At 36.8% G+C, this 27,877-nt stretch overlaps 1 protein-coding gene and 1 long non-coding RNA gene across 4 annotated transcripts; one reads left to right on the forward strand and one right to left on the reverse strand.

Annotated features, from left to right (window-relative positions):
• Positions 1-497: 497 nt before the first annotated feature.
• On the forward strand, positions 498-12,740 carry LOC125649091 (G-protein coupled receptor 157-like). Its single transcript, XM_048876317.2, has 3 exons — positions 498-1,067; positions 2,166-2,371; positions 12,262-12,740. Exons 1-3 carry the CDS (start codon positions 515-517, stop codon positions 12,619-12,621), a joined length of 1,119 nt encoding a protein of 372 aa, XP_048732274.2. The 5' UTR covers positions 498-514; the 3' UTR covers positions 12,622-12,740.
• On the reverse strand, positions 10,188-24,023 carry LOC125649092 (uncharacterized). 3 transcript variants are annotated; one of them, XR_008803145.1, is made up of 4 exons: positions 23,321-24,023; positions 18,163-18,222; positions 11,015-12,176; positions 10,188-10,574 (listed from the first exon to the last, which is right to left on the reverse strand). It is a non-coding gene; the product is annotated as an uncharacterized LOC125649092 (long non-coding RNA). The 3 variants fall into 3 exon arrangements; XR_008803146.1 differs by lacking the exon at positions 18,163-18,222 and having other exon boundaries at positions 23,321-24,022; XR_008803144.1 differs by lacking the exons at positions 18,163-18,222; positions 23,321-24,023 and having other exon boundaries at positions 11,015-12,266.
• Between the last annotated feature and the right edge of the window lie 3,854 nt (positions 24,024-27,877).

Genomic DNA, 27,877 nt, shown 5'->3' on the forward strand with positions numbered 1-27,877 from the left:
TGGATGGTATATCAAATGATTGAAGGTCTGAATTCAATCTGTTGCACTTTTAAAGTAAACACTCAGTTGAAAAAGTTTATTCGTATTTTGCATTGCAACGTTATGTAATTGGGGATAATTGAGCATGAAATTTCATACGACTCCTTGTCCTCTTTAGAAATAAATCTGATAGATAATAATTTTCAAACTCATTAACCTTTATCTGGTAGCGAGCTATCAGTAATTATAACTTTTATATTTTGTAGTAGCTGGCTACGAGTAGTTAACTTTTCTTACTTTTAGTAGCTGGCTACTAGTAACTGGCTACTAGTAGCTAACTTTTCCTGGTTCAAGTAGTTGGCTACTAGTAGCCAACTTTTCTCTTTTTAAGTTGCCAGTTACTAGTAGCTGGTTACTAGTAGCCAACTTTACCGATCTAAACTCGAATGGGTTATATATATATATATATATATATATATATATATATATATATATATATATATAAGCAAAGCGGAAGTTGTCTATTCATATTGTAATGGGAATCTATATCAAACCGCGCTTGCTGTGGATATTCATAATATCACTTCTTGCGACAATGACACCGTCAATGTGTAGCAATATGTCCGCCTGGACAAATCTAACTTCCTCAATGGATGACAAAAGGTTACCCGACTCGGTGCTTATATGTACTTTTGTAAGTTGTTCTCTGTCCATCATGGGATCAATTGTCGTATTTGTAACCTATTGCACGATTCCCGAGGCAAAGAATCAAACCCGACGTCTACTCGTTTATCTGACGATCGCCGACCTTCTGACTTCGTCGGGGAATCTTCTAGGAGCTATACGATATTCCTACACTCACCGGAATCACGAACTGATTACAGAACAACACATCCTTTGGCACTGTCATCACCCGGACGATGTTTGTGCCATTCAGAGTCTGATAAACACATTCTCTACGCTAGCCTCGTTTTCATGGACTATAATTATCGGACTACATATTCTCTTAGCACTTGTGTACCAATCAGAATGGTGTTTTACTACCATGCCAAAAGTTCTGGCCCATTCTGTGTCTTGGGGTATACCACGTAAGTTTTTTTTTTTTTTTTTTTTTTTTTTGGTTTTAAACCGAGGCAATGCTATTTCAACCGTTTGGATTTGAAAATAGTTGATAGTCGTGGGGCTCGTAATAAGCCCACTCCTTTATCGAACACCACGGCGACTGTCCGCCGCGTGCCATAAGAGTTGTAATCCCTGATACAGGACAACCGTTTAGGACCCAATCTGGCGGAGAATGGATATCATTATGGTTAAAGAAGTTAAATACAAAATAATAACTCGCATCAAGTGTTGTTCAATTACGATGTCTTCTTGTTCACTGAATTTGAAATAACATGAGATCTATTTATATATTCCTAGGGACCATTTTAGATGATTGCAAAGATTTTTCATCTTCATTGGGGTGTGTTTTTATTGATAAGAGGATCCTGTACTTAAAGCAATGTTATGTATTGTACATGTATATTCTGATGATGTTTTGAATTCACAAAATTTTTGAGTCCACGCATCGTATGCTAAATACAACGTTATGATTTAAAGATTGAATATCTATGATAAAAAATGTTTATTACTTTTTTCTTCCTGAAATAAATGTGTCCTTATCCGTCTAACTTTTGCTCAGTGTGTTAGTCAATAAAAGGAAACTACCACTTCATTTGTCTATTGCACTATCTTTTAAAGAGGAAAAAGTAGGTTTTCTGAAATCGAGACTCGCTGAAACACAATGGGTTGTGAAATCAGTAAACGGTGAACACAGATTAAACCGATTGTCAAATGCAAAAGTGTCATCATTTCCAGTTTAATAATTTCAATGCTATTATAATGTGCAGAAAAAGCATGTCAAATTACTTCGTGGATCCGCTAATATTTCCCACACCAAAATCAACATACAAAACACCTACTAATTAATACATTTATTACTACTAATTAATACATTTATTACTACTAATTAATACATATTACTACTAATTAATATATTTATTACTACAAATTAATACATTTATTACAACTGATTAATACATTTATTTCTACTAATTAATACATTTATTACTACTGATTAATAAATTTATTTCTACTAATTAATACATTTATTACTACTAATTTATACATTTCTTTCCATCTATCAGTCGTGATCACCTTGACAGCTGCCTTCAAGAATGTTCTCGGTGAGGATCTCTACATCGTAAGCGGCCCATGGTGCTGGATTAGGGGCTGTCTGGACCGGGAAAACATCATTCTTTGGATGACAGTGGGTGGGAAAGGCTGGGAGATCTTGACCTATATCGTCACAGCGTTCCTGTACATTTATCTCAAGTACTACATGATTAGGAAGGTAAGCAGTTCCTGGTTCAAGTCGAAATCTCGTTTTATTCGCGTTCAAACTTTTTACGAACGCTAAAGGAAATAACGCAAAAGTATCTAATTTGAAATGTTCTACAAATATGCACATTTTATGTATTTGAATGTCAAATATGGGTATGTAGAACTTTACGTGAACTATTATATATATATATATATATATATATATATATATATATATAACGAAATAAATTGATTATTTTCAAGTGCCATAACTTTTTATTGCACAATTTTAAGGTAGATCTATGGACTCAATCATGAAAAAATTGTTTTTATAAGATAAGATATAATAATAATAATAATATGCGGCATATATATTCCAGTAATAGACAAACATTGGAAAATATACATGTTAACATGCTATTTTCATTGTTATTGCTTCTCAAAACTAAGCACCCCATCCACATATAATCAGCATTAATGAAAATGTACCCCTCCTTCTTATTTTCTTAATAATTATTATTTTCCCCAAACAAATGGGCTGTAATAAGCAACATAGACTATATACCCATTATTCAATGATATGTAATCGTTTATTTTATTAAATATGAATAACTAGTTTCATAATGTACACTTTGTGAGCCTAAACATGTTAAAAGAAATACTGTTGAAAATACCAATTGATGTCAATATTGGGTCTTTTCCCCCAATTTTTTATGGACTAAACCTTGAATAAATTGTTTTAATTTAAAGATTATTATCACAAAAAAAGGATTTGACTAAGAAAATCATATGTTGTCATATCATTTTAAAAGCTATAAGCTCTACAACAAGTACCCCCCCCCTCCAAAAAAAATCTTGAATTATACATTATCATATTTGCATACGACATGTGAAATTTGAGTATATTCATACAACCTTGGATAATAATTTTAACTATGTTAAACTATAAGTATCATAAGATACATGTGGTTTGCAATTAGATTTTACATTTTATCTGAAAAGAAAAAAAACAACAACCCTGAAATAACAAACTGAATTTGATGGTTTCGCTTATATATGATTACTGCATGTGTGTAATGTGTGTTATATTTTATATCCTGCGACAAAGTTTTATATGAGTATCTACTTGGTCATGAAATCATTTACATGTACATAAATGAGATATACATGTATGTACATCACTTACTCCAATCTAAGTAGATGCAAACTCAACAAGGAACTAATCGCGTTATACAGATACCGACCCAATAATTTTGAAAAAAGGAGAGGGGATGAGGAAAAAAATATAAAGTGAAATAAAACAAATCATTTGCAGCCGTTCTTGAAGCTTGCGTCAATATCTGCAACATTGGAGCAGCGAACACAACTACGATATTATCTGTGGTCAATGGAGTAGCGAAGTGTGAACTTTGATTTTTACACAAGCTTACCATGTATTTGTTCACGATAATTTGGATTCAACAGCTGTGTAAGATGTTTGAATCAGCAATTATTACACTCGATTTTTTTTTTATTCACATGGAAACGTCACCATTGCCGGTGAAGGGCTGCAAAATTTTGGCCTATGTTCGACACTGACGGCCTTTGAGTAGGACTCTTTATCGTGTCACGCCTGCTGTGGCACGGGGTCTCCGGCCGTTTTTGCGGTCTCATCCGAAGGACCGCCCCATTTAGTCGCCTATTACGACAAGCAATTGCAAGGGGTACTGAGGACCTATTTTAAAGCTGACATGAATTAATAAATATGTACACCTTTCTCATCTTATCCGCCATATTTCTCTCAGGTAGCCTAATTTACTCTACCTGTATACACCCCAAATATGATTCTCACACCTGAGTGATTTTTCTAGGTGGATTCGACCAGTGTACATCTCCGATTGTAATATTTAGGGAATGAGAAACAAATAAAATAACATTTTAAAACATTATGCTTTGCTCAAAATTACAAAATATTTATTGTATACCAATGCACCATTCTGGAAATTTAGATAAGTTGGACGAAAATGCAAAAAAGCTTTTCTTGCATACTTGCAAGTGCATGCAAGTATTTGCAGTTTCTTATAAAATAAATGCGGCGAACTCATTTGCCAATTACATACTGATAGAATGGAATAAGCAAAGAGCATAAAATATATTCCTTATATCAATTCTTGCAAAATAAAGGTGCATGCCATATGCATAATATGTAATGCACACGATATATTCGCCAAAAAAAAAAAAAATTAAACCGTATCAAATACGGGCGTCTATTCAACAGGTATCGGAGATTTGCACTTACCGAAATTATTAGATTCTCTTTATTCTGATAAATCCACGAAACAAAATGATAAACTCCATTTGTATCTCGTTAGAACTTTACAACACGTTGTCAGACTGCAACACACTTCACCCGTGCCAAACAGGGTGTCTTCAATCAGGGGAGATGTCAGAGTCGAAATTTTTTTCCTGCATTGAAAGCTTGTCTGGTCGAGGTTTTGCAGTTTATAGAAATCGGGAATCTTTTATCTGGTTGGATATATTGCGTGCACAATTCAAAATTTATAGATGATCATATACAAACTTGGATATACAAATAAGGGAATAATGATCAAAAAAATATATCTGTGTGAAAATGCGTGTATTACATTTGCAATCCATGATAGACAGTTGATTACAAAAAGACACATATAAAAGGAAATATATAAACGAAAATATAGTTTTATTGTCTCTTTTGGAACCACAATTATTTACGGTCTCTGTATGTCCATATTCATTGATTGAACAGGAGAGAGAGAGAGAGAGAGAGAGAGAGAGAGAGAGAGAGACCTACTTCGATGTACAATATATCATATCACAGAAGGAAAGAAAATTGATCACTGATATAAATGTAAGCTTACAAGCAAATTAAAAAGAAAATATTAGTTTGAACTGTGCATGTAGAAAATACTGACTTTGTATGTTAGAATAACGGGAAAAAAGTGGGGGAAGCAGATTTCCTGCCAACCCCAACCCTCTGTATACGTGCCTGAAACAACATATCAATTCGTGTTGAAAGAAAGGTGCATATCTGCATTTCATTAAATTCCAAAGGAGCTCGAATTTATGTGTTCCCCTATTAATTATTTTGTATGCAAGATTTGTTCCCAAATTTAGAATCATGCTTTCAGTCAGAACAGAAATTCATTTTGAAGTACATCGAGTTTGAATGGAAATGTTGGGTTCCTTATTTTAATTTCATCAGACTTATTAGAACCCCCTCACCCAAACTATGCAGCTTTGTTTCTATTGATATCTAAATCAGTATATGAATCAGGATATAAATTATATAATGTTTTTTCGTGATCATATAGATAATGATACTAATAATGAAAAAGGAAAATGTTTATACTCTTGCCCTTTGCATATCCTACTATAATGCATACAGTATGTTGACATTGTATCATCAAATAAAACCTCAACACGAATTTTACTGATTTATTAATACTAACATCTTATCGAATACATTTGAATTTGAAATTTCGACATACAGCGGTATGGCCATTGCGCCAGATCTACGAAATGAAAATATCTATGAATAAATTACACTCAAGCCTGAAAGTAATCATTATGACATGCTACAAAAACGTTAAAACACACATATGCTATATTCCTGCAATGCATGCATGCGATTTTTCTGAATACATGTATTTATGTATTCGTGAATGAAGTTCCTACGCTTAAAACTATCTTGGCCTTTATGCATTTTGTTTTGTGATTTTGGTTTACCATTCCTTACACTGTGTAAATGAAGGAAAACTTGGTAAAGGATATAATTCTACACCATACAATAAGTATACCAGGGCTCGAAATTAGCGAGAAATACTCGCAAAATGCGAGTACATTTGAAAAATAGCGAGTAAAAATAATGGACACTCGAAAATCTTAGCGAGTGGTGATTTACAAACTATGATCGTATCGTATCCGTTTTATACGGTGATGCGCTATTCGCTTCTCTCAAACTTGCACTCTGAATCATACAAACGCTTACATGAACGACCGATTTCAATAACCGTTTTTATCCGGATTTTTCTTTTATGATTTTTTAAGAGACTCGGAGTCAAACAAATGCTTTAGAGATCGGACATCGCATATCGACATGTGCCACGAGTCCTGTTCACCTATAGGGGTGATTAAATTGAATAATTCCAAGTATGATGTTTTTGTTATTCATTTATCTACAAAAAATATCGGAATCAATGTTTTACCAAGTCTTTCGGTAGTTATTTTTATCAGAATCATGAGAATGTCATATCTAAATTTATTGTCATATTGAGGTCGGGTTGTAGTGACGTGCATTTCTAACCGCGTCGACGATTATCAAAAAAGTCATAGGACTCGTGATCGTGCTGCTTATAAAACCATGAGTCCTGTATTCGCTTTAAAAAAATCACTAGTGACAACCCTGATGTGGCATGAAATTGGAAGACTGGATCTAGACATGCGGTAAACAAGTCGCGGATTAGACTGTTAGAGGTGTGATAATCAAGAGACCTAGACATTGCACCATATGACTTACGTAACTTAGTGTCTTGTCCAAAAGCTGCCTGTTGACCCACTAGGCTCAGTAATGATGGGGGAAATCATTGATTGAAAAAAAAAATATATAAAAAGAGCACTGCTTCATTATTTTCATTTTAACTTGTAGGTTTTCATTTTAGCCTGTGGATTTTTTACCCACAGGCTAAAATTAGCCTGTGGTAGAAAAAGTTAATTTCGACCCCTGAGTATACACGCATGTGTTACAAAGCAAAATGTACTTGTAATAACCAGACATGTACCGTCATTTTTCAGGGGGGGGGGGGGGGGGTACAACAGGGGGAAATAATGGAAAATTGGATTCTTCAAAATTTCTTGTCATTCAAAATAGTAATTAAAAAAGATGAACGAAAACAGCAATGAAATCAAACAAAACACCCAAACAAACCAAGATGTTTTGTCCGATGTTCAAAGTTCTAAGGTGTTTTTAAAATAGTTTATTAATTTAGGAATAGGCACATATACAATATAAATACAAGACAAGGAAGGGTTAAAGGGTTAAAGAGTCGTTTACTTTGACTGCCTCAATAATTTCCCCCTACACTTCATTTTCTTCAATCGTTGGGGGTGGGATGGGGTGGTTAGAGTCCTCTACTATGAGTGCCTCATATCTTCATTTTCTTAATTGGTGGTGGTGTGTGTCTTCTACTATTATATCAGAACTTTCAAGCTGGGGTCAAGTGGGGGAGGGGTTGTCACCCAATATATCTTTTATTTGCATTACAAAATAACAAAAAATGGATATTGTTATTAAAGGTGGGGGACAGACACTCTTTTCCTCTCCCCTTGATTCTATGTGCTTGATAACGACGCATAATATGATAAACTCGACTATTACATTTTGCATTAGTACAATTTGCGTCGAGTTCAACGCAGAATGTAATAAGGCAAAATGGCATATAGATATATAAGATCTCTTGGGCGCCAAATTAGCATAAAATAAAGTAATTGAAAATAACACTATTTAAAGATATGTTTAATTTTTAATTATTGCGTGCTTTAAATGAATCAAATAAATCTGTATTATCAATTCATGAGAGCAATATTGAGTTACTAGTACTGTTCTCTTTTATTGAATTTGCGATATCATTTGTTTTAATAAGAGCGTGAGTATTACAAGATCGTTTGAATCCTCTCTCTCTCTCTCTCTCTCTCTCGGTAAATATTATACTGATACTTCCCCTGATTGAAGATAGCTGATCGGCACGGGCTAAGTGTGTCGCAGTCTGTACAATGGACAACGGTATTTACTGTTGGAATGCAAATGGAGTTTATCGTTTTGTTTCATGGATTATGCAAATAAAGGGAGTTTTACTACTACTTTAGAGTATTTTCGACAACTGTACCATAGTTTGGCGTGCTTTCTTTTGTTAAAAGTGTGGGTTATCTGTACATAACCCACACTTTTCTTCAAACCCCGCCCACATTCTCGAAAAAAAAAAAAAAAAACACCCAACAACATCACTGTCCACTGTATGAAGTTTCTCCAGATTAAAATTGCACATATCAAACACGGATAACTGACTCAGACTAAGTTCTCCAAATACATTATAAATATTTGCACTGAATCTCACTTAAACCTTGATACAAGATAATATCGTCAATGGTTTCGTCCCAAAGACTTTCTATTTCCATATTCTCCTCAAGTCGAGAAGCTACGCTCCCTCGTGTCATTATGACCACACCCATCGGGTATCTGCACATAACCAACAATATCATATGGGGTAATTACTACGTGTACACGTACATCTGCGGTCCTTTACAGATATTACGAGTAGACCCAGGTAAATAGTCGTCCGCATTCGATGCGTTTTCATGGCGAGCATACATGTCATGTAAGTACTGTACTTATAAACATGACTCATGTTTATAAGTACAGTAGTATTTATATATTTGCCTTTTACTTGAAGTAATTGTGAATGATATAGATTGTATACCCTTTGCTTGTTCCATTTTATCAATAGATAAGAGATGAAATATTTCTCCGCGTTTTTGTATAGTTTTGACATATTTACTGCAAATGTACGCACATTCACGTAAAGAAAAGGCATTCTATATATATTTATCCAAAGCTTTTAGAATGGTTTACTACTGTACGATATGTTTATTATAATTTTGAGCAATGCGTGGTGTTCATCAATAGATGTTCCAAAACGTGATTTCATTTCTTCTTGATGTTCTATAAATTAGTATCGGAGATGTACGTGTTACCTGGCGAAGCTACTCGCACAGGTAAATCGAAGACACTGATGTGAAGTGAAGCGTAGCAAAACCCGTCCCCTTATATACCATACGAACCCTAATACATATAACAATAGAATATCCAACTAATATGGCGGATTATCAGAGAAATATGGCGGACATATAGAATTATACTATATTTATTAATTCATGTCAGCTTTAACTCGGATCCTCTCAAAAGAAATATTATTAAGATGATTATTATGATGCTGGTGGAAATATGAATTGGTCCCCTCTTTCTCATCCGTCTCCCCAACTTTCTGATGCCCCCGTAATCCCAAATGTTGAACATGGATCATTGTAAAAGTTTAACACTACATGAACAGTCAATGTACCTCAGTCATGTACAATGCAATTCACAGGCATTTGGAGTATGGATATTACTACCCCCCCCCCCCTTTTTTTAATGATATTTTATGTGTGGCAATAAACACTGATAATTGTTCTGAAATGTGTAAATTCCCTGTCTATCTTATCCTTCTTTCGATTCATGTAATCGTTTCACGCTTTTTGTAAGCTTTAGAGATTGACCTTCTGCCAGTACCGGTATAATAAAATACACAAGGTATGAAACAAAAATTTGTAAACAAACGGGGTCTCCGTTTCGGGGCACATTATCCAAGTAATAGCAGCGTTACCTAAGAAATTTTAGCGAGCGGCAGGTCGTGGAGATGTCATACTACAAGTCTCTTCAACTCAATACCCATCTCATCTCTTTTATTTGACACAATCTTGCGTGCATTGATTGTCCGGAAAGGCCTTTATCTCTTTCACTCGCAGTCAAAAAGGAGGTCACAGAGTACGAATTTATTGTACGCAAAGACATTGCTTAATTTCGGGATCATCCGAATGGTCTCGGGATTATTCGCGGACCAATCACACGACACGTTATAAATGACTAAAATAACATAGTGCAGAATTCTAGACTTTTGGTATACTTTATATCAATTTGAAGGTTTGCTTGAAAACGTAATAAGTAAATGGGCTTATTTTTGGGGTGTGTAACGGGATGTGCGACGCTACAATCCAAATAACAAACAAGAACAGTACTGAAGAATTATTGAAAAAAATTTATTTTCAAATGAAAGGAAGATATATAGGTAACAGTCTCACACCAATCACACACCTACCAAAAAAAAAAAAAAACTAATATTCACGATAACAGGAAAACAGTACCTATCGTATATGTATAAAAATTCAAACAAAAGAAAACCCGGGAAAATTAAATTGCCAATAGAATGGATCGTTTTGTATCACAAAAAGTCACATCAAACTGTAGATGTCACACCCAATCCCTCCAGTCCTTCCGGGCTTTATATCCAAAGCTGGGAATGGTATAGGATGTCCGAGACAATCCACGTTGATATCATCACCATCGTCACAATTATCATCACCACGATGAAGTCACCATCACGATCATCATCATCACAGATATGACGCTACAACATTGATCGATTCATAAATCGTATGATCCCGTATTATAATGGCAAAATTTCATTGGCAATTAATGAAGCTAGGAAATAGTAAATACATGTCCACTAATATAACATCGTTTTATTGAAATGGCCGTTTATAAAATGGCGGATCAAACTTCCGGTCACTTACTTTCACCCAGCCATTTAAAAGAAAAGCAACACCCGAGAACAAAAATAAAATAAAGCAGAATAAGCATTCGTTTTACAGGTAGTGTATAACAGCTATGTCAAAATATCTATAGAAAACACCAATGTTATAAAAACACTCTCTCGCTTATGTCACACCTGAGAGCATATACAGGTAAGAGTCTCCAGTGAATGACAAGGTGCCAAGGTGAAAAAGTTGAAAAGTACATTTTACCACTAAATATATATACTACAAATATAATGCAAAAGATACTCACCACGGTCTGCTATCCGTGCCCAAGTCATAAGTTCCCTAACTAAAATTGAATTCTTGAACGAATGAAGATATTAGCCCGCTGTGACAATGTACCCGTCTGTCTTACATGGCGACTCTCCTGGAAATGACCCGGCCACTATTGTTCGAGCGCCACTGAGCTATTTGCGGAGAATTATGGGTAATTCAAATTTCAAGGGCGTATTCGATATGGCATACTCGTGATTGTTACAGGGAGCTCTTGTTGATTTTTTGCATACTATCCTTCTAGTAGTTCATTTTCGGAAAAAAATTTAAGACTTACTCTATATATGTTTGCAAACACTACGGCGAAATTGATGATGCAATCTACACCCGGAAACGACAACACGCACACGTAAACAAAGGGTCACCGATTCTGGTCAGTCACCGAAATAGGACAGTCGACGATACAACCTACCAAACAACCGTTTACCAGATTGTGATATAGGGCTCTGGGGAGGGGGTATGGCCGGTCAACAGGGAAATCTTACTCTTCCTAAGCACCATATCTCGCCTCTGGTATATCCAGGGGTCCGTGTTCGCCCTTCTCTCTTCATTTGAATTCTTTATGGTAATTATGAGATTGGTCAATGTTTGATAACTTCACCCTTTCATTCGCTGAGTACTTGCGTTAAAAGTGAAAATTGCATGGATGAAATATTGAAACTGAGGTCCTGGTGTCGTCCATTCGTTAGGTTATTAAATAACTTGCAGCAACACTAAAAATACACCCCCCTCCCTCAAATAATAAATTCTTAACAAAATGACTTGCAATCTCACCTATAAATGAGCACTTCTATCACAAGGACCCAAGCATAAGTATGATGTATAAATTATTTGTCATTGAAATAAGATAATTCAAATAAAATATATATACTTAATCAACAGGAAATAGATGTATCGTTGGACAATTTGTTTACATACGACTATTTTCCCCTAAGTAACTTAGTCTAATACATGTACCAGGAAATATAATTGTGAACTTCCCACTGCAATTCTCATGACTTACGTTTTTCATTTACGGATATAAAATCAAATAATACTCTATGCATTTATTTGCATAACAATTTTTAAACATATGTGTATTTCCACTTGCAAATTCTCGTTGTGTCTGTTGCAATCATAAACTGGAACTAAGTTTGAATCTAAATAAAACAAAATAGAAAAATAAAATAAAATAACGCTTCTCTTTCTCTCCGAATTAACAAAGATATTTTCTTTCATTCACAGCGTCGTAGAGAGGGCCAGCCCAACCTCCGTTATAGCCAAATCTCGTACCGTCTCCGTGATGACGACGAGAATTACGTGCTCTTGTGGTTTGTTCTTTACATCTTACGAATCTGGGGAACAGCAAGATACGTGAAATTTGTCTACGAGGCCAGTACGGGTCAAACGTCCGAGCTGGATTTTGACCAGACGGACATGGTACTCATGCACTTTCAGAGCGTTGGTGACAGCTCCCAGGCTTTTTTCAATTGTCTACTTTTTTGTGTTAAGGACAGTACGGTAAGGCATGGATTATTAACTAGGCTGTTCTGTCGACGGAACCAACTTCAAGGAAGACAACTGAATGAATACAACCAGATTTAAACAATTTTAAGCGATTTTCCTATAAATTTGGAAATCAAGAAGGACAGTACTAAATCTCTAAAATTCAAGGTTTTAACAGATCTTTTTCGAAATGAATATAATTATTATAGAAGTATGAACTATTTTCTGTGTTTCTATCATGAACTAAGTGATGATTTTGTTGTTTGAGAACAGTCTCCGCTGACGTCATGTAATTTGACTACAGGAAGTTTTTTTTCTGAACTAGTTTGGTTTCAATATTTTCCCACACTTTGCACTGGTAATCTAATTCTATGCATGCATGCAATATATCTACTTAAAGAGACACTACAGCTCATTTTCCACATTTTAATAAAGTGTTTTTAAAAACACGTATTGATAAAATGATAAAACTCATATCGATACTGACAATTTTGAACAATTGGATGCATTCATTTACTCTCAACTGCGCTTTGAAGATCCTCCGGAATTCAAACGTTTCTTCATGCTGACTCGGACTTTTGAATGCTTATTTACATCACGTGGTTTTGAATGACAGCAAAGGTGTTGTGTAGGACTCCCCTTCAAGGGGACCACACTCACCTTTCAAGTATAAGCTAGATTATTTCCTGCTCATTATAATAAGTAATTATATAAATCATAATTCAACAGAAACCCACCTATGTTCTTATTGACCGATGTTTTTACAACCGGTTAACACTTGTCGTGTTGAGATAAAAATAACACTTTTAAAGCAGTTCTTCGCGGCTAGTCCCAATAGCAGATTTAGGGAGGCCAGGATCCCCCTCCCCCTTTTAACCACAAATTGTGAGTGAAACTCCAAATTTTGCACCCAGAATGGCCGATTACTTTGGCTAATATTTGACTTTCACATCTTCCTTCGGAAATCCTAGATCCGCCAATGAGTTACAATCGTTTCTCCTAGCTCTTTGTTTTCCAACGGTCATACTGATCCCAAGGTAAATTTTATTTCACGTATGAGTTTTGTCTCATTTTATTTTTACCTCTTTTCTCATAGAATCTTTCAAAATTCTGGATCTATCGATATCCACTGCACTACACTTTCTCTCACTTGACGACATGCTACACTGTTTACTGTCTATGCGCATGCGTCTGAAGACCGAAGGAGGAGACTCGATATTTTTTGTATAGGCCATCAAAAAGTATTAATTTTTACGTTAAAACGAGAGTTTGTAACTTTAGATAAGTGTTATTTTCGCAAAGTTCATACATTCAACAATGCAACAAAAATTGAGAAAGCCCTGAGAAAATTGTCATTTCATGATTTTTGCGCAAAATGAGCTGTAGTGTCTCTTTAATTAATATTATTTATTAATTATTAATGATTTATATTGTTAATTATTATTAACAATATAATCAGTAAAATGTAAGTCCAATTATGTTTGTTCTTTGAGCTAACCTTACTGGAATCTTCCATAATCCCCCCCATTCCTATCATTCTACACAAAGAGGAATGGAGGATATGATTTGTATGGTATGGATAATAAATGTTCCCGCACACTTTAAGGAAAACTTTTTTTGCATCAGAATTCTACTAGACAAATAGGAAATGTCCTAATTCGCTCATTGATTAGCAAGCCAGAACAATAGACATTGTAATTTGCAGTGTTTATAGTGCTAGCTTGATCCTGCATCCTTTACTTATGTAAATATTGATTTGACATATATCACACTTCAGGTCGACTCCCCCCATCGATATCTTACAGCTACGTCACAAAAAGTCAAAGGAGGCGGATTAAAAATGTAGAACTTCTTAGTTTTTATAGTGCATTTAAAAGCTGTAGTAAAATTGAAATCACAGAACTTTTCCAAAACCACATCACCAAAACATGACTGTTCAACAATTAATATCATCATCTCTCACAGTAGACAAAAAGACAACATAGACAGCTGCTTCCGATCGTCTAACAGTTTGTTGCAGTTCCCATGGACACAGATTATGCTTCTTTATTAGCTGACATGTTTAATTTGTATTCATATGAAAGAGAATTTATCCAAAAACTTCTACATGTCTAGAAATATATTTCTGCAGCCTCTACCTCGACATTTAGATATATCAACGGCGTTTTATATATTGACAATACTCGCTTTCATTCATAAGTTGATTCGATACATCCTAATGAACTCAAAATACGTCACTTCTGTCTTACACGTCTGTTTCATAGTGGGAATCTATACTGAACATAAGCATTAACGGCAAACTAACAAGTTAGCTTTTTGACAAACGGGATGCCATCAGCTTTTCCATCATTAATTGTTTTTAATTTATGAAATAATATTCCATCATCAGCCTGTTTATGTCTCGTACAACTGTAATTGATTCGATATGCGAGAGTACGTTTTGCGTATGATCAATTTTTAAATTGAAGCAGTCTACTTTTTCTTGAGGATAGCAGTGACTATTCTTAGCCACCAAATTTCTTCATTAGTTTACAGTAACGATATGGAACATGCTCCCTTAATCTTAATACTCTTGTTTTTCTTCTGAAAAAAGGCTTTTAGATACTGCACATAAATATGCGTTATGTATGTAAGTATGTAGGTATGTATATATGGAGGTATGTATGTATGGAGGCGCGGAGTTGTGAGAGCATGTTGCTATCTAGTAAATTGAAGAAGGAGAGCCCTTCTTTTCCTCTGGGTGTAGCTGCAATAATGTAGCCCTCTCCGATTTTTTTTTTAGGAAAGGGCTACAAATCCTTAGGATCTCTGAAATGGTGCAGATGCGGGAGTGATTCACTCCCGCAACATTTTCGATTATTCTAAACATTTGCTGACTTTCTTTATAGGTAAATAAAATGATATTCTATGTTTCTTAGTCAGTATATAAATTTACAACCTGCAACTTACGATTTGTGAGGCTCTATTCTACCGTTTTCAACAATTTCGATATATTCCAATTTCTCGATTCATATTTGTGCGCCATGTTTGATGTACTGAAAGTTTTAACTTCCGATTGTCAAGTTATTTGCATATGCCATATAAGGTAGTATTTACATCAATGGACAAGTACTAAAGAGAAAGCTATTTCGTCGGTATTAAAAAGGTTTAGATTTGATATCAAGTTAAAAATACGAACAGCAGAGTGTATATTCTTTCTGCATACATATGATTTTCCTTTCTTTGTCGGATTGGCTCGAGTAACTACATTTTCGCGCAGATTGTCAATGTTTAGGTTTTTCAGTAGATCCACCTACGATATCTCGCGATAAAAATCATGGCGGAGCAGGCGAAAAATTTTGCATGCTGTACAATATGTTTAATGAAAAACACCTTTATTAGACATGCCCAAAAAAACAGAGTTGGTACTCCGTTTGGTGTAAACAACATTTGGGACTAATACACTGAGCTTATTATCGGTTATTCATAAAATTATTTTTGTTATTACGGAGATCCTATGGAATTTTAGCTCTATCCCGAAAACGTCAGAATAAAAAAAAAAAAATCAGATATGGCTACATTACTGTGGCTGCTCTGTGTGAAGTGGTCGAAATTCCTTCATACAAACTAGTAAGTGTTAAACTAGATCGGTAAACAGAAAATGGATTTGAAATAAAACGTGGTTTAGTTTACAAGTATGTTTCATCCCAGCTCATAGAACAATGCAAACCGTCCCCGATGCGGCTTAGTGTAGTACTAAGAATTTATCCTTCTCATAGTCATTGTGGAAATGGGAAGTTTTGTATGCAACAGCTCTAGAATATATATACATTCTTTTGACACACAGAAAATTGGGTATCATGAGGGCAAGGTTACTTCAAGGTCACTGTCCTTTTTACAGCAGGCATCAGTTGTATCTATTAGTGGTTTATCACGAGTTTTGTACTAATTTGTAGCATAGGAACAATGTCGGAAAATATTTCTATCTTTTTGTAAAGCAAGACTATAATCACTGTAAAGTTCAACACGATAAACCTTATATCCTTTGATAATCCTACACAATTATCTCACGATATAGAACTCACGGACACCGCCGCGGTGGTCTAGAGGTTAGAGCGTTTGCCCCGCGTGTGGAAAACCGGGGTTCGAATCCCGGCGGCGACAGACCTAAGTCGTTAGAACAGGTAGTGACAGTTCCATCGCCAACGTTCGGCATCAGGCGTGAATGTCAAGGGTCCTCGGGGATGACCTTAAAGACGGATGTTCCGTGTCACAGTAGGTGTGGTACGCTAAAGAACCCTCACTGTTCAATAGCTGTAAGCGCCGAGGGAAGGCCTAAATTTGAGGACCTTCACCGGTATTGGTGACGTCCCTATAAGAGTGAAAAATTCTCGAGTGAGACGCTTAACAAGATACAATCAATTAATAGAACTCACGGCGGGTATGACCGGTCGACAGGGTATGCTTACTCCACCTGTTTCCACCTCTGGTATATCCAGGAGTCCCTGCTTGCCTAACTCCCTATTTTGTAGTCCTTATAAGTTATCTTCACATTTCATCATTTACCTCTATTGCATATATTTTGTAAAAACCTTTTTCATATGTATTGATGTAACGAGGTAGAGAAGGACACAATAATAGATAAATGTCGGATCAAGTGAAAAAGAGAAAACTATGTTCCTATCCCCCCCCCTTAAAAATTAAAAGGATTATATGACAACGTGGAATTATGATATTACTAGCAGTAGTGAGTTTGACATGCATTGCATTATGTTTAATTGTTTTATCAATTGAATTTGTCCCAAAAACTCAAGAAATTTGAAATCATTGCTACTACTATTACAGCTGTATTTATAGAATGCTATTGTCCTGAAAATCATTAATTAACATTTTTCTTTTCTCTCTCAATAATGAAAATTGTTAATCAATGAAAGTCTTCTGCTCACTTCTGTCATTGCTGCACTGTGGTGAATTTGCAAAATTGGTTTTAAAGCTAAATTACACTGTATAACTTTGTTGTAAAATCTGAACTATTTCATTTGGAACAATTTCATTCTTTTTGTTGTCCTTCGTGATTTCCATACATGACAAACTCGTCTAGACCTGTTGATATAGACTAACTTGTAAATAATCTGATTTAGATTCTAGTTTATGGTTTTAGGCATGTTTTCGTTGTGTTTGTAAGGACAGCATATTTTGTTAAACTGAAAACTTTTGTAATTACAAATTAACATGATATCAGATAACTGTTTTACACACTGAATCACTAGTCATTTTGTTTCCAAGCGCAGAACCGAGGAGGAGCTAAGCAAGATTGACTGTTTTGACAACCACATCAGATTAAAAGTTCGTGCACACAAGGTGTCGTGATTGGTTTTGTCATGCATTGGGGAAGGGGGAAGTTTTATCAAATGGAAATACAGTTCAGGGAAATATGGTATAGATGTATTTTGCCACAAAGAAACAATCTTTTTGTGTGAAAAGTGCAAAAGACACACTAAACATTACTTGATAAATATTGAAAAGTTTTTATGAAATCAATTTTTTTTTTAATAACGGGGTTTATAGTAAAAACATTTTTGTATTCCCTGATGGAATTGAAGCATGTTCATAATATATATTGTATGTACATCAATTATTTACGAATATTTATATACTTACGACAATTATGCACAGAAGAAATGGACAAGCATTGTGAACAGAAAGTATGAGTCACAAAACCTGAAACCAAAGAAGATTCAAGGATATGTTAAGAGCATTTTGAAGATGACAGATGTGCTACCTTAAACCCCTTCCCTACACTAAACTTAGGTTACACACCCCACAAACCTATCACGTTTAGGTCTCCACCTACGGAATAATCAGACGTTCACCAAAACAACAAAGGAAAACCAAAGAAACTTCATTCTGCAGCAGATTTACATCCATGTTTGACCCAGCAATCCATTTCAGACTTAAATTTTGAAGTTGAGCAAAGTTTACATGTATTCAAGGAAATTGAAAACTGAAATTCCAAATACATTATCCAAGATGTATGACATAAGAACACATATTAAATGAATTATAAATTTATTATGTTAATGGCGTTACTGGCCGCGGTGAAGTAAATTGAGGCTACCAATGCATAGGGCCGCCTCGCACAAAAGTTCACACAAAAGTGACGGCCCATCAAGAGGCTCACTGTGCAATGGGTTATCGCAAATGCACAAGCGTCACGAAAACAACAAATCACAAATATGACGGCCCATCAAGAGGCTTAATGCGCATTAGCACAAACGTCACTCAATCAACAAATTCACAAAATGTGACGGCCCATCAAGAGGCTCATTGTGCAATGGGTGATCGCAAAAGCACAATCGTCACGAAAAACAAATTCAAAGCACAAACTTCATTGTGCAATGGGTGATCGCAAAAGCACAATCGTCACGAAAAACAAATTCAAAGCACAAACTTTACAAATAATCATTCAAAATGTCAAAGGCAACAAATGTTCATACAAGTATATATATGGGAATGCATGGTGTCCATTCAGCAGGTTCATGGTAGTTTAGTCAACTGCATAACGTATTTACAGGATGACGAATCAACATACTCAAAGCTAAATAGACAGTTCGAATATCACATCAGAATTTGTTTCCAGATGGTTGACACTCTTCCATTGGAGTAGGGGTGTGACGAAACACGCCACTTGCAAGGGCCATGAACATGGCTCTTCAACCGCCACCAATGGAGTGCCCACAATGGTGACGGCGGCAGCTCCCCAACTCCAATGGTCACCGCTGGCCAGTGAATACGTTGCCCTAGAGTTAGACTGGAAAGCCTATTGCATCGCAACAAGTGAAGTTTAGAAGGGCCCCCTGGAAGTTATTTAAGAACAAATCATTGCCAAGCTGAGATAAGTGAACCCCATTGGAGTCAAAGAGGGACAGTGGTTTGGCGCTGATTTGGGGTGTTTAATATAACGGCCACCCCGAACTGACAAAAACCTGATAGCTTCCCTATCTATTCTACCTCTGATCCTGTTCATTGCCCTGGTATTATTTGAAAAACGCCACGAAAACCTTGGCAATGACGAGGACCAGACGATAGAGGTGGTAGGAAACATGGCACGAATTTGTAACAAAGTAGAAATTAGAATTTGCAGTAGGCGCTTCGTTGTAGTCTGTCCCACATTGTTGGCTCCACAATGAATAATTAAGAAGGCGGGTGGATTTTCGTACCGTAATAAGGTCGTTAGTTTGGGAGCAAGGTCCTGCAGCTTCATGCCACTATAGCCCTGCCACCAAATGGAGATATTGTCCAAGTTGAGGTTGAGCCCCCCAAGTCTAGTAGCTGCAAAACTGGCCGCTCTCTTTATAATTGAAGATCCCACAATCCAAACATTTGTTACATCTAAAATTCTTGGTGTGAATTAGCTTGGGGTAGCAAATACTGGCATATAAATGAATTAAAGCCAAACAATGACAATAAAAGTATATTCAACGAATATATGAATGGAACACATTGGAGCACCATCGCCCTGCTGCTTGAATAACATTACTGTGGGCCCCTTGCATAGCCAGGGTAGTAGCTGCTCCTATTCTGAACGAATGGGAGTTATAATTTGTGGTGTCAATCCCAAGGATAGTCAAACACCTGTTTAATGTTGCACAAAACTGATAACGAGTTAGAGGCTGTCCCCCAAAATGAACAAACAAGGGGCCCTTTTTCGCAGGGTGGGATTGTATATAAGCCCGCATAGAGGCAAATGGGCATGCTGTGGCATGGGATGCTGTAATACTGAGAATTGTACCTACACCTAACTGGTCGGTCTTTGAACGCTTAATAGTGAGTTGAATTTTGGACTGAAGCAAAATAACGTCATCGAACTGTAGTATTGATTGAGGATTGTTGCCTTTAGATAGTGCAATTTCGCCTATGCGCAAGAAAGCATGAAATGTCAATGTAAAGGCCGCGGAAAATAATTTGGTTTCATAAAGGTTGTGATATGCTGAGTGTAAAATTGAAACGATACGGTTCAAAAGCTCCAATGTAATGGGCAGTCGCGAGTCTTTACTATGCGTGCTAGTTCTTTGCATGCCCTGCAAAAGTTTTCTGATGATAAACTGACCAGTAGGGTCAATATTGTGCGAGACTTTGGTATAAAAACTAATTGCCGCAATGTACGATTGCGCTGTGGAGTGTTTGTAGCCCATTATTGACAAGTATGCAATAAACTGTGTGATGTGCGAGTCCGGTGGAGGCCAAATCTGTTGGAGATTATGTATTCTACGAAAGGCCTTGATGCCTACACGATGTGATGATTTAGTGTTGGTTGCTACCGAAGCATCTAACAACTGATGGATCTGACTTCTGAGAGCCTCTTCAGGAATTGGACTGGGATTGACCGGGGGTGTTCGTCTGCTTGTGGCGCAACCAACTTCATGATGTCCCACTGTTTACGAGATATTGCGTCAGCAATTACATTAACTTTGCCTGGTATATGTTCGGCTTTGAACTGAATATTGTGTTTGAGTGCCATAAGTACTAATGGTCTAATAAAATGCATTACCCTATGTGACTTAGCAGACTGTTTGTTTAGAATGTGTACCAGGGCAAGGTTGTCCACGTGAAGAATAACTTTTTTGTTTTGCAAACTGAGGCCCCATATTGTAAAGGCTAGGACGATAGGCACTAATTCCAGAAAAGTTATGTCCCTCAAAATTGGGGTGCTTAACCAACTGGTTGGCCACGATAAATGAGCCCACTGACCTTGAAAGTAACACCCACAACCCAGGTTGACAGAACCGGCACTATCTGTGAAAAGTCGCAAGGTGTCTGGAGTCGCCCATTCACTTTCAGGAAAATACACAATGCCATTAAAATTATTCAAAAATTCCAACCAAATATACAAGTCCTGACGTAGGGGCTCAGTGATTCCAATATGATGGTAATGCCTATATGTCCCTGATAATGCATTGTAAAACCGTCTTATAAAAGCCCGACTTCCAGGTATAGCTCGGCTGAAGAAATTGAGCTTACCAACTAATGTCTCCAATTCTGCAAAACGGATTTTTTTGCGAGAAATCCCACTTTGTAATAGTTGTTGGAGTTCAACAATTTTGTGTACTGGTATCAGCATTTGCATCTTAACCGTATTTATATCTAACCCCAGGAAAGTGAGGTGCGTGGTAGGCTCAATGGTTTTGTCTGGGTTCAGGGGTACACCTAACTCGGCGCAAATATCTTGAAAACTATGGAACAAGGCGAGGCAGTGGTTTGAATTGTGTCGACCGGCAAATATGAAATCATCCAAGTAATGATGTACTGTGTTGAGATGCGTTTTGAATTTAACGACCCATTCCAAAAAAGAGGAAAAAGTTTCAAATATTTTACATGATATTGAGGAACCAAAGGGGAGGCATTTATCAATGAAATATGCACCCTTAATATATAGTCCCAAGAGCTCAAAATCACCAGGGTATATGGGCAATAAACGGAATGCATTTTTTATGACAGCCTTTGTTAGGAGAGCTCCCTTACCTAATGTACCTATGGTCTCAACTACTGTGTCAAATTGGGTATACGAGACAGAGGTGAAAGCCGGATCTATGTTGTGATTGATACTAAAGGACGGGGGGTAAGATAAATGCATAATCATTCTCCAACCCCCATCTGACTTGGGAACAACCCCAATTGGGGATACATGTAAATTATGCATAGGTGGCCTAGGATAGGGACCTCCCATACGACCAGCTGCAACCTCACTCAAAATTTTTTCATGAAGCACTTGCTCATGATCCAAGGCCGACGATAAATGTTTTGAAAAAAGTGAAATTCGGGGCCCAGAGTATTGAAGCCTAAATCCATGACAAAAACCATCTAACAAATATTCAGCCGTAACTAGATCTGGGTAACTATCCAAATATTTCAGTAAAGAGTTAATAATTACTGGGGAAAGGCCTAGGTCCCACGTGCTTGTGTTGTGCGGGGTTTCGATTCCATGACTGTTGCGCTGGGCCTGATTTGTGGCGAAACGACTTGTTAGTGCTTGCTGTTGGTGCCCGAAAAGCATGATTGAAACTAGCATTGGATTGACTAGAGGTTATGTTGGGGTTGGTGCACGACAGCGATAGGTGTTTGCCATCGCATTTCAGGCAGCGGTGGGCATACCCACATTGCACTTTGTCACATGCACCCTTATAATTATAATCGAAGCACTTGTGAAGGGGATTAGTGCCTGGCCTATCTGGTGTGGGGGTCATATAGAGTAGCCACAGTTCACTATCTACTGTTCCCCAGTCTCGAGAAGAGTTGTGCGCCATTCTTAGACGAAACTGTTCGTTGTAGGTAGCCCACCCCATGGATTTCATAGAACCTAAGCGAATATCGTGCAAGTATTTAAACAACTGCTGTGTTCTATGTGGGTGTGCTGCCGTGTAGATGCTAGCATAAATAAGGAATGCATCAGACCATCTCTCGATTGAAACAATTTTGTTGGAGTACTTTGGCTGCGTAACGAGATTGCCCTACGAGTCAATGCTTAGAGTGGCAGCTGACTGGGTATTGACTGGATTCCTAACGAGCAGCACCGCTAAGTTGACAAATTCCCCCGCGATATTTTTTTGCTTAGTAGAATGGTCTACATGGTACCCAATGGGAAAATCAATAGAATCATGCAAGGGGGGAGAGGGAAGATGGGCATTTTGCACATTGCTAACATCAGGTGCTATAGGCCTAGGTAAGCTAGATGAGCAGGCACTTACCCCAGTATCAATTGTGTGAAATTGACTAGCTAAATTTGGAGGGTGTACAACTGGGGGAACAAAATAAGCCATACCCGGATTCTGTTCTGTGATTTCCGAGTCCGAGTTGTCCAACTGTGGGGCCTGTGAGGATGCCTGGGAGCCTCGACTTGCTGTCGTGGACTCCGTGCGTTGGTCCTGCTGTCCGCGACGCCGGGTGTCGTTGCCCGCTGCTGAAGTCAGTGGAGCAGACTGTCTTTTTCCGTGGCTCAGGTGTGGTCACCGCGGATTGATCTTGCCGCCGGCGGTGACCGCGTGTGACATGAGGTTCCGGCTGGGGCAGAGTTCTAGCTATCCGGCTGGATCTCTTGGGTTTTGTCTTAGGCATGGTTACCAGTAACAATATAGAAATTAATAATAATAATAATAATAATAATAATAAAATAGGAAATACAAGTTATCGGTATAGATATAATGATATTGTAGTTGGGAACGAACTAAATGTGCAGCGAGGGATGGCACGTTGGTATAACGAATTTCCCAATCCGTTCCAATCTGAATAAAATCAAGCCATCCGTACACCACTAGCAGTAAAACGTTAAAATAAATGTCTAAATAAACTAATTCAAACACATTAGCTGCATAAATGTTGATTTCAAAGGATGTTTTCAGGAGCGGATTTTGGTACGTCTTCCCGATCTAAATATAGGTTTGAAAGAGAAAGTGGCGAGAATTCTAACATCCGGGGTTGGTTTGCTCAGCCGCAAAATTTCCGGAATTGCAAACTGATACCCTTGTATAAAATTCGCATATATTAGACGAGCTACCATATGCGATATTATATTCAGATGGTAATCTGGGAAAAGTTGCCCATTTAGAAAAGACAAAAAGGAATTTGAAATCAAACTTGAAGCAAAGTCAAAGGAAATGTCTTTATATCTTATATTAACGGCAAACTAACAACTCAACTTTATGACAAACGGGATGATTTCAACTTCTCCATCGTCAACATCCCATATTTATGTAGCAAAGCTGCAATATTCCATTATCACCTGCATATGGTGTTTACCTCTCTCAACTGCTTCGATACGCAATAGTTTGTTCTGTGTATGGTCAGTTTTTAAATCGAAGCCGGCTACTGACAAATGGGTTGATGGTGCAGGGGTTCTAACAGTCTCGTTTAAAATCAGCATTTCGCAAATTCTATGGTCGTTATAATTAGTATATATACTACTACTGGTCAGTTTTCGGGCAGTGCGAAGTTCGTTACAAGCAACGAAGGTCGCTTTTGTATTTCTGTGCCTTGTACCATAGTTTGGTGTGCTTTCTTTTGTTAAAAGTGTGGATTATCTGTACATAACCCACACTTTCCTTCAAACTCCGCCCACATTCTCGAGAGAAAAAACAACAACATCACTGTCCACTGTATGAAGTTCCTCCAGATCAAAATTGCACATATCAAACACAGAAACTGACTCAGACTCCAAATACAATATAGATATTCGCACTGAATCTCACTTAAACCTTGATACAAATTAATATCCTCAATGGTCTCGTCCCAAAGACTTTCTATTTCCATATTCTCCTCAAGTCGAGAAACACGTGTACGTAGAAATATAAAAGACCCAGTCATGTGATAAGAACGCGTTTGAGAGATAAACTTGTTTAGCGGACAGAGTGAATCAGACTTGTGTTTCTTTTATGGTTTCGCATCTTACAATTCTTTTTTTTCTCTCTCTCTTATGTTTCACCATTTTTTAAAATCTATTGTATATACATGTAAATGGTTTTCCAGCCAATTTAGTCAAAATATGTATTAGAATAAAGGATATCAAATAGGATTTTCAAAAGAGTAACTACAATCATCAGTTGAATATATTGATAAATTTTTAAACAGAAAAATGCACGAATATGGGTTCTTAGAATTTTATTTGAATTTTTAAATTTCAATTCTTTAAAGCCAATACCGGTACTAAAAGTCGGAGAATGCGTGTAAATGTTAAATAAAAATATGGTGTACAAAGTTTAATGTAAAGGCATACAATTGGCATCATATTGTAAACAGGCGAACGCGCTTCCGAAAGCTATAACAAAATATAATGAATAATTGTAAGCTATGGTACAAGTCACTTACCCCAAATAATATTGTTCATTATGTGCAGATACCCGATGGGCGTGGTCATAATGACACTCGGGAGCTACGCTCCCTCGTGTCATTATGACCACACCCATCGGGTATCTGCACATAACCAACAATATCATATGGGATAACTACTACTTAGCCTTGAATATAATGTCGTCAGACCACGAGACAAATAACACGAGCTGAAGGATATGGAAAAACCACGAGCTAGGTCCAATATCATGGGTGAAGATTTCGACATTGTAATTTTGACCCCATGTTCAAATTGAGATTTCAGTGATGCATTTAAATTCTAAGAAGGAAGCTCTCCTACCGGAATATACTTTTATGCATAGCAACAAATCATATTTGGAACACTGTTAAAATATAAGTTGTTTCCGACATTGCTGATAGTAGTGAGAATGCCGCCAAAATTTTCTCGGCTATACCAAGAGCCACCGCAGCTAAAATAGAAAATCCGGCGCATTCGATGGTTTCTCCAATCAGCAGCTATTTCTCAGAAATGCCAAGTTCGAATTTCGACAAGAGTATTCTTTAAGAGCATTTCCACCGAGTTATAGGAAACCTCTGCCATTCCTGCAGGCTCTCGGTTCATTTTGTCAGGTTTTGTCTGTACACCGAGCAGATGCAAGCCATGCGTCAATACACAATCAACTTTGGAACCGTTCCAACTCAACATATCAGCAAACCACAGCAAGTCAGCAGTGAAGTTGAGTACTTTAATTTGAATAATGAAAATTGCAGAGCTGAATTTACTGCTACATGTAAAATTTATACGGTACCAATTTTGATGCACCCGCTGCGCATTTCGACAAATAATGTCTCTTCAGTGATGCTCAACCGAAATGTTTGAAATCCGAAATAACAATGAAGTTTTAGAGCTATTATAGGGAAAAACAGTGTGCCAAAATGTGGAGTCAAACCTATCGTAACCATCAATCATTGATATACAATTGTTGAAATTTTGGAAAACGTAAAACTGATTTCTACATAGTCAACGTTGTTACTTTTGGTTATAACTTTACACGGTAAAGTATTTTTATTAAATAACAAATACAGAATTTTTTGAAAGGGCTATCCTTGGTTTTTTAGCAAATTTTGTTTCTAGCCACCCTATTGTGTAAACCCACTAACCATGTACATGTTATCAAGAAGAATACCAGATTGACGTTTGACCTCATACACGTTGGCAACTGCTTTCTAGCGTTTCAGTGGGTTTGGCAATTGCGTATGATAAATCCTAGGACAAGTGGTTTTCCCCATATCAATATTTACCCAGATCATTTTAAATACACAGGGTTTTCTTCGAATTTCAACGGCACGGTACGACATTTCACTTTTACAGTCCTGTCATTCGCGTTAAGAGGCTGCTTAAATTTTCACATAAAGTCTTACGACCTGTAGTTTTGCACTGGCGAACTCAAGCATACATCTATAAAATCACATGTAAATACCACTGGATTTGCTATTTCCAAGCTAACTGCAATAACATATCACCAAGTTTTAAATATTTTTAGCCATCAAGAAAAGTATTTCCACCCAATAAAAGCTTAGAATGGTTCGCCTTTGAATGGAAGTAAAACTCGGTTTTATAGGTATATCCGTGGAAAACCCATAATGATTACGTGTTAAGATTAACACTTGGAGAGATTAAAAGCGGGTATGGTTGGGTAACTTCCTGCAAATTGCATTTGGTCCGGATTGTTCATACTACAACTAAAAAGTTATCTACTTTGATTTCAAACATGCTTTCTCAGGATGAACCAAAATTTTGATTTTACAACGCTAACAAATAGCTAGGCAATTTTCTGGAAGGAATTTTGATTGGTTTTATCATAGACATTTTGAAGTTTAAATATTCTAAAAAAAATTATTTTCCCCTGGATCGAAAGGCATTTTTGAAGAATGGAAAACTGCACTTTGGATATTTTAGTTAATAAATGTATGGCTGTTATCTGTTTACAGAGGACTGCTCTTCTACATGTATATCAACATATATAATAACGTTTGATAATTGGTTGTCATGGGAACGGAGGCCTGCTTTCCTACATGCATATCAACATACATAACATTTAATCATTGGTTGGCATGGGAACAGAGGACTGCTCTCCTACATGTATATTAACCTATAGAACATTTGATCATCGGTTGTCCTGGAAACGGAGGACTGCTCTCCTACATGTGTACTAACATATATAACATTTATTCATTGGTTGTCATGGAAACGGAGGACAAATTCATGGTAATTTGCTGAGCTCATAATTTATGAAAAGTAATTCCTTTACGGAACTTAATCTGATGCAAGAGAAATATTCCTTGACTTTTCTTTTGATAAAGTTTTTGACTTTCGTATTGACATTAAAATCTTGCTCAGTGTAAAACTTATATGATACCAATGTGAACAAAACCACTCAGTCTCAAAACATCAGAAAGGTTTTCTTTTTCCGTGTTTTTTTTTTTTTTTTACGATATCATCTCTGCCATTGTAATTACACACAAACACTGTATA

The sequence above is a fragment of the Ostrea edulis genome, chromosome 5, assembly GCF_947568905.1.
Source record: "Ostrea edulis chromosome 5, xbOstEdul1.1, whole genome shotgun sequence".
Lineage (NCBI taxonomy): Eukaryota > Metazoa > Mollusca > Bivalvia > Ostreida > Ostreidae > Ostrea > Ostrea edulis.

Coding starts and splice junctions, on each gene's coding strand:
- LOC125649091 (XM_048876317.2), top strand. CDS start 515: ATGGGAATCTATATCAAACCGCGCTTGCTGTGGATATTCATAATATCA. Junction 1,068..2,165: donor TGTGTCTTGGGGTATACCAC/GTAAGTTTTTTT, acceptor TCCATCTATCAG/TCGTGATCACCTTGACAGCT. Junction 2,372..12,261: donor AGTACTACATGATTAGGAAG/GTAAGCAGTTCC, acceptor TTTCATTCACAG/CGTCGTAGAGAGGGCCAGCC.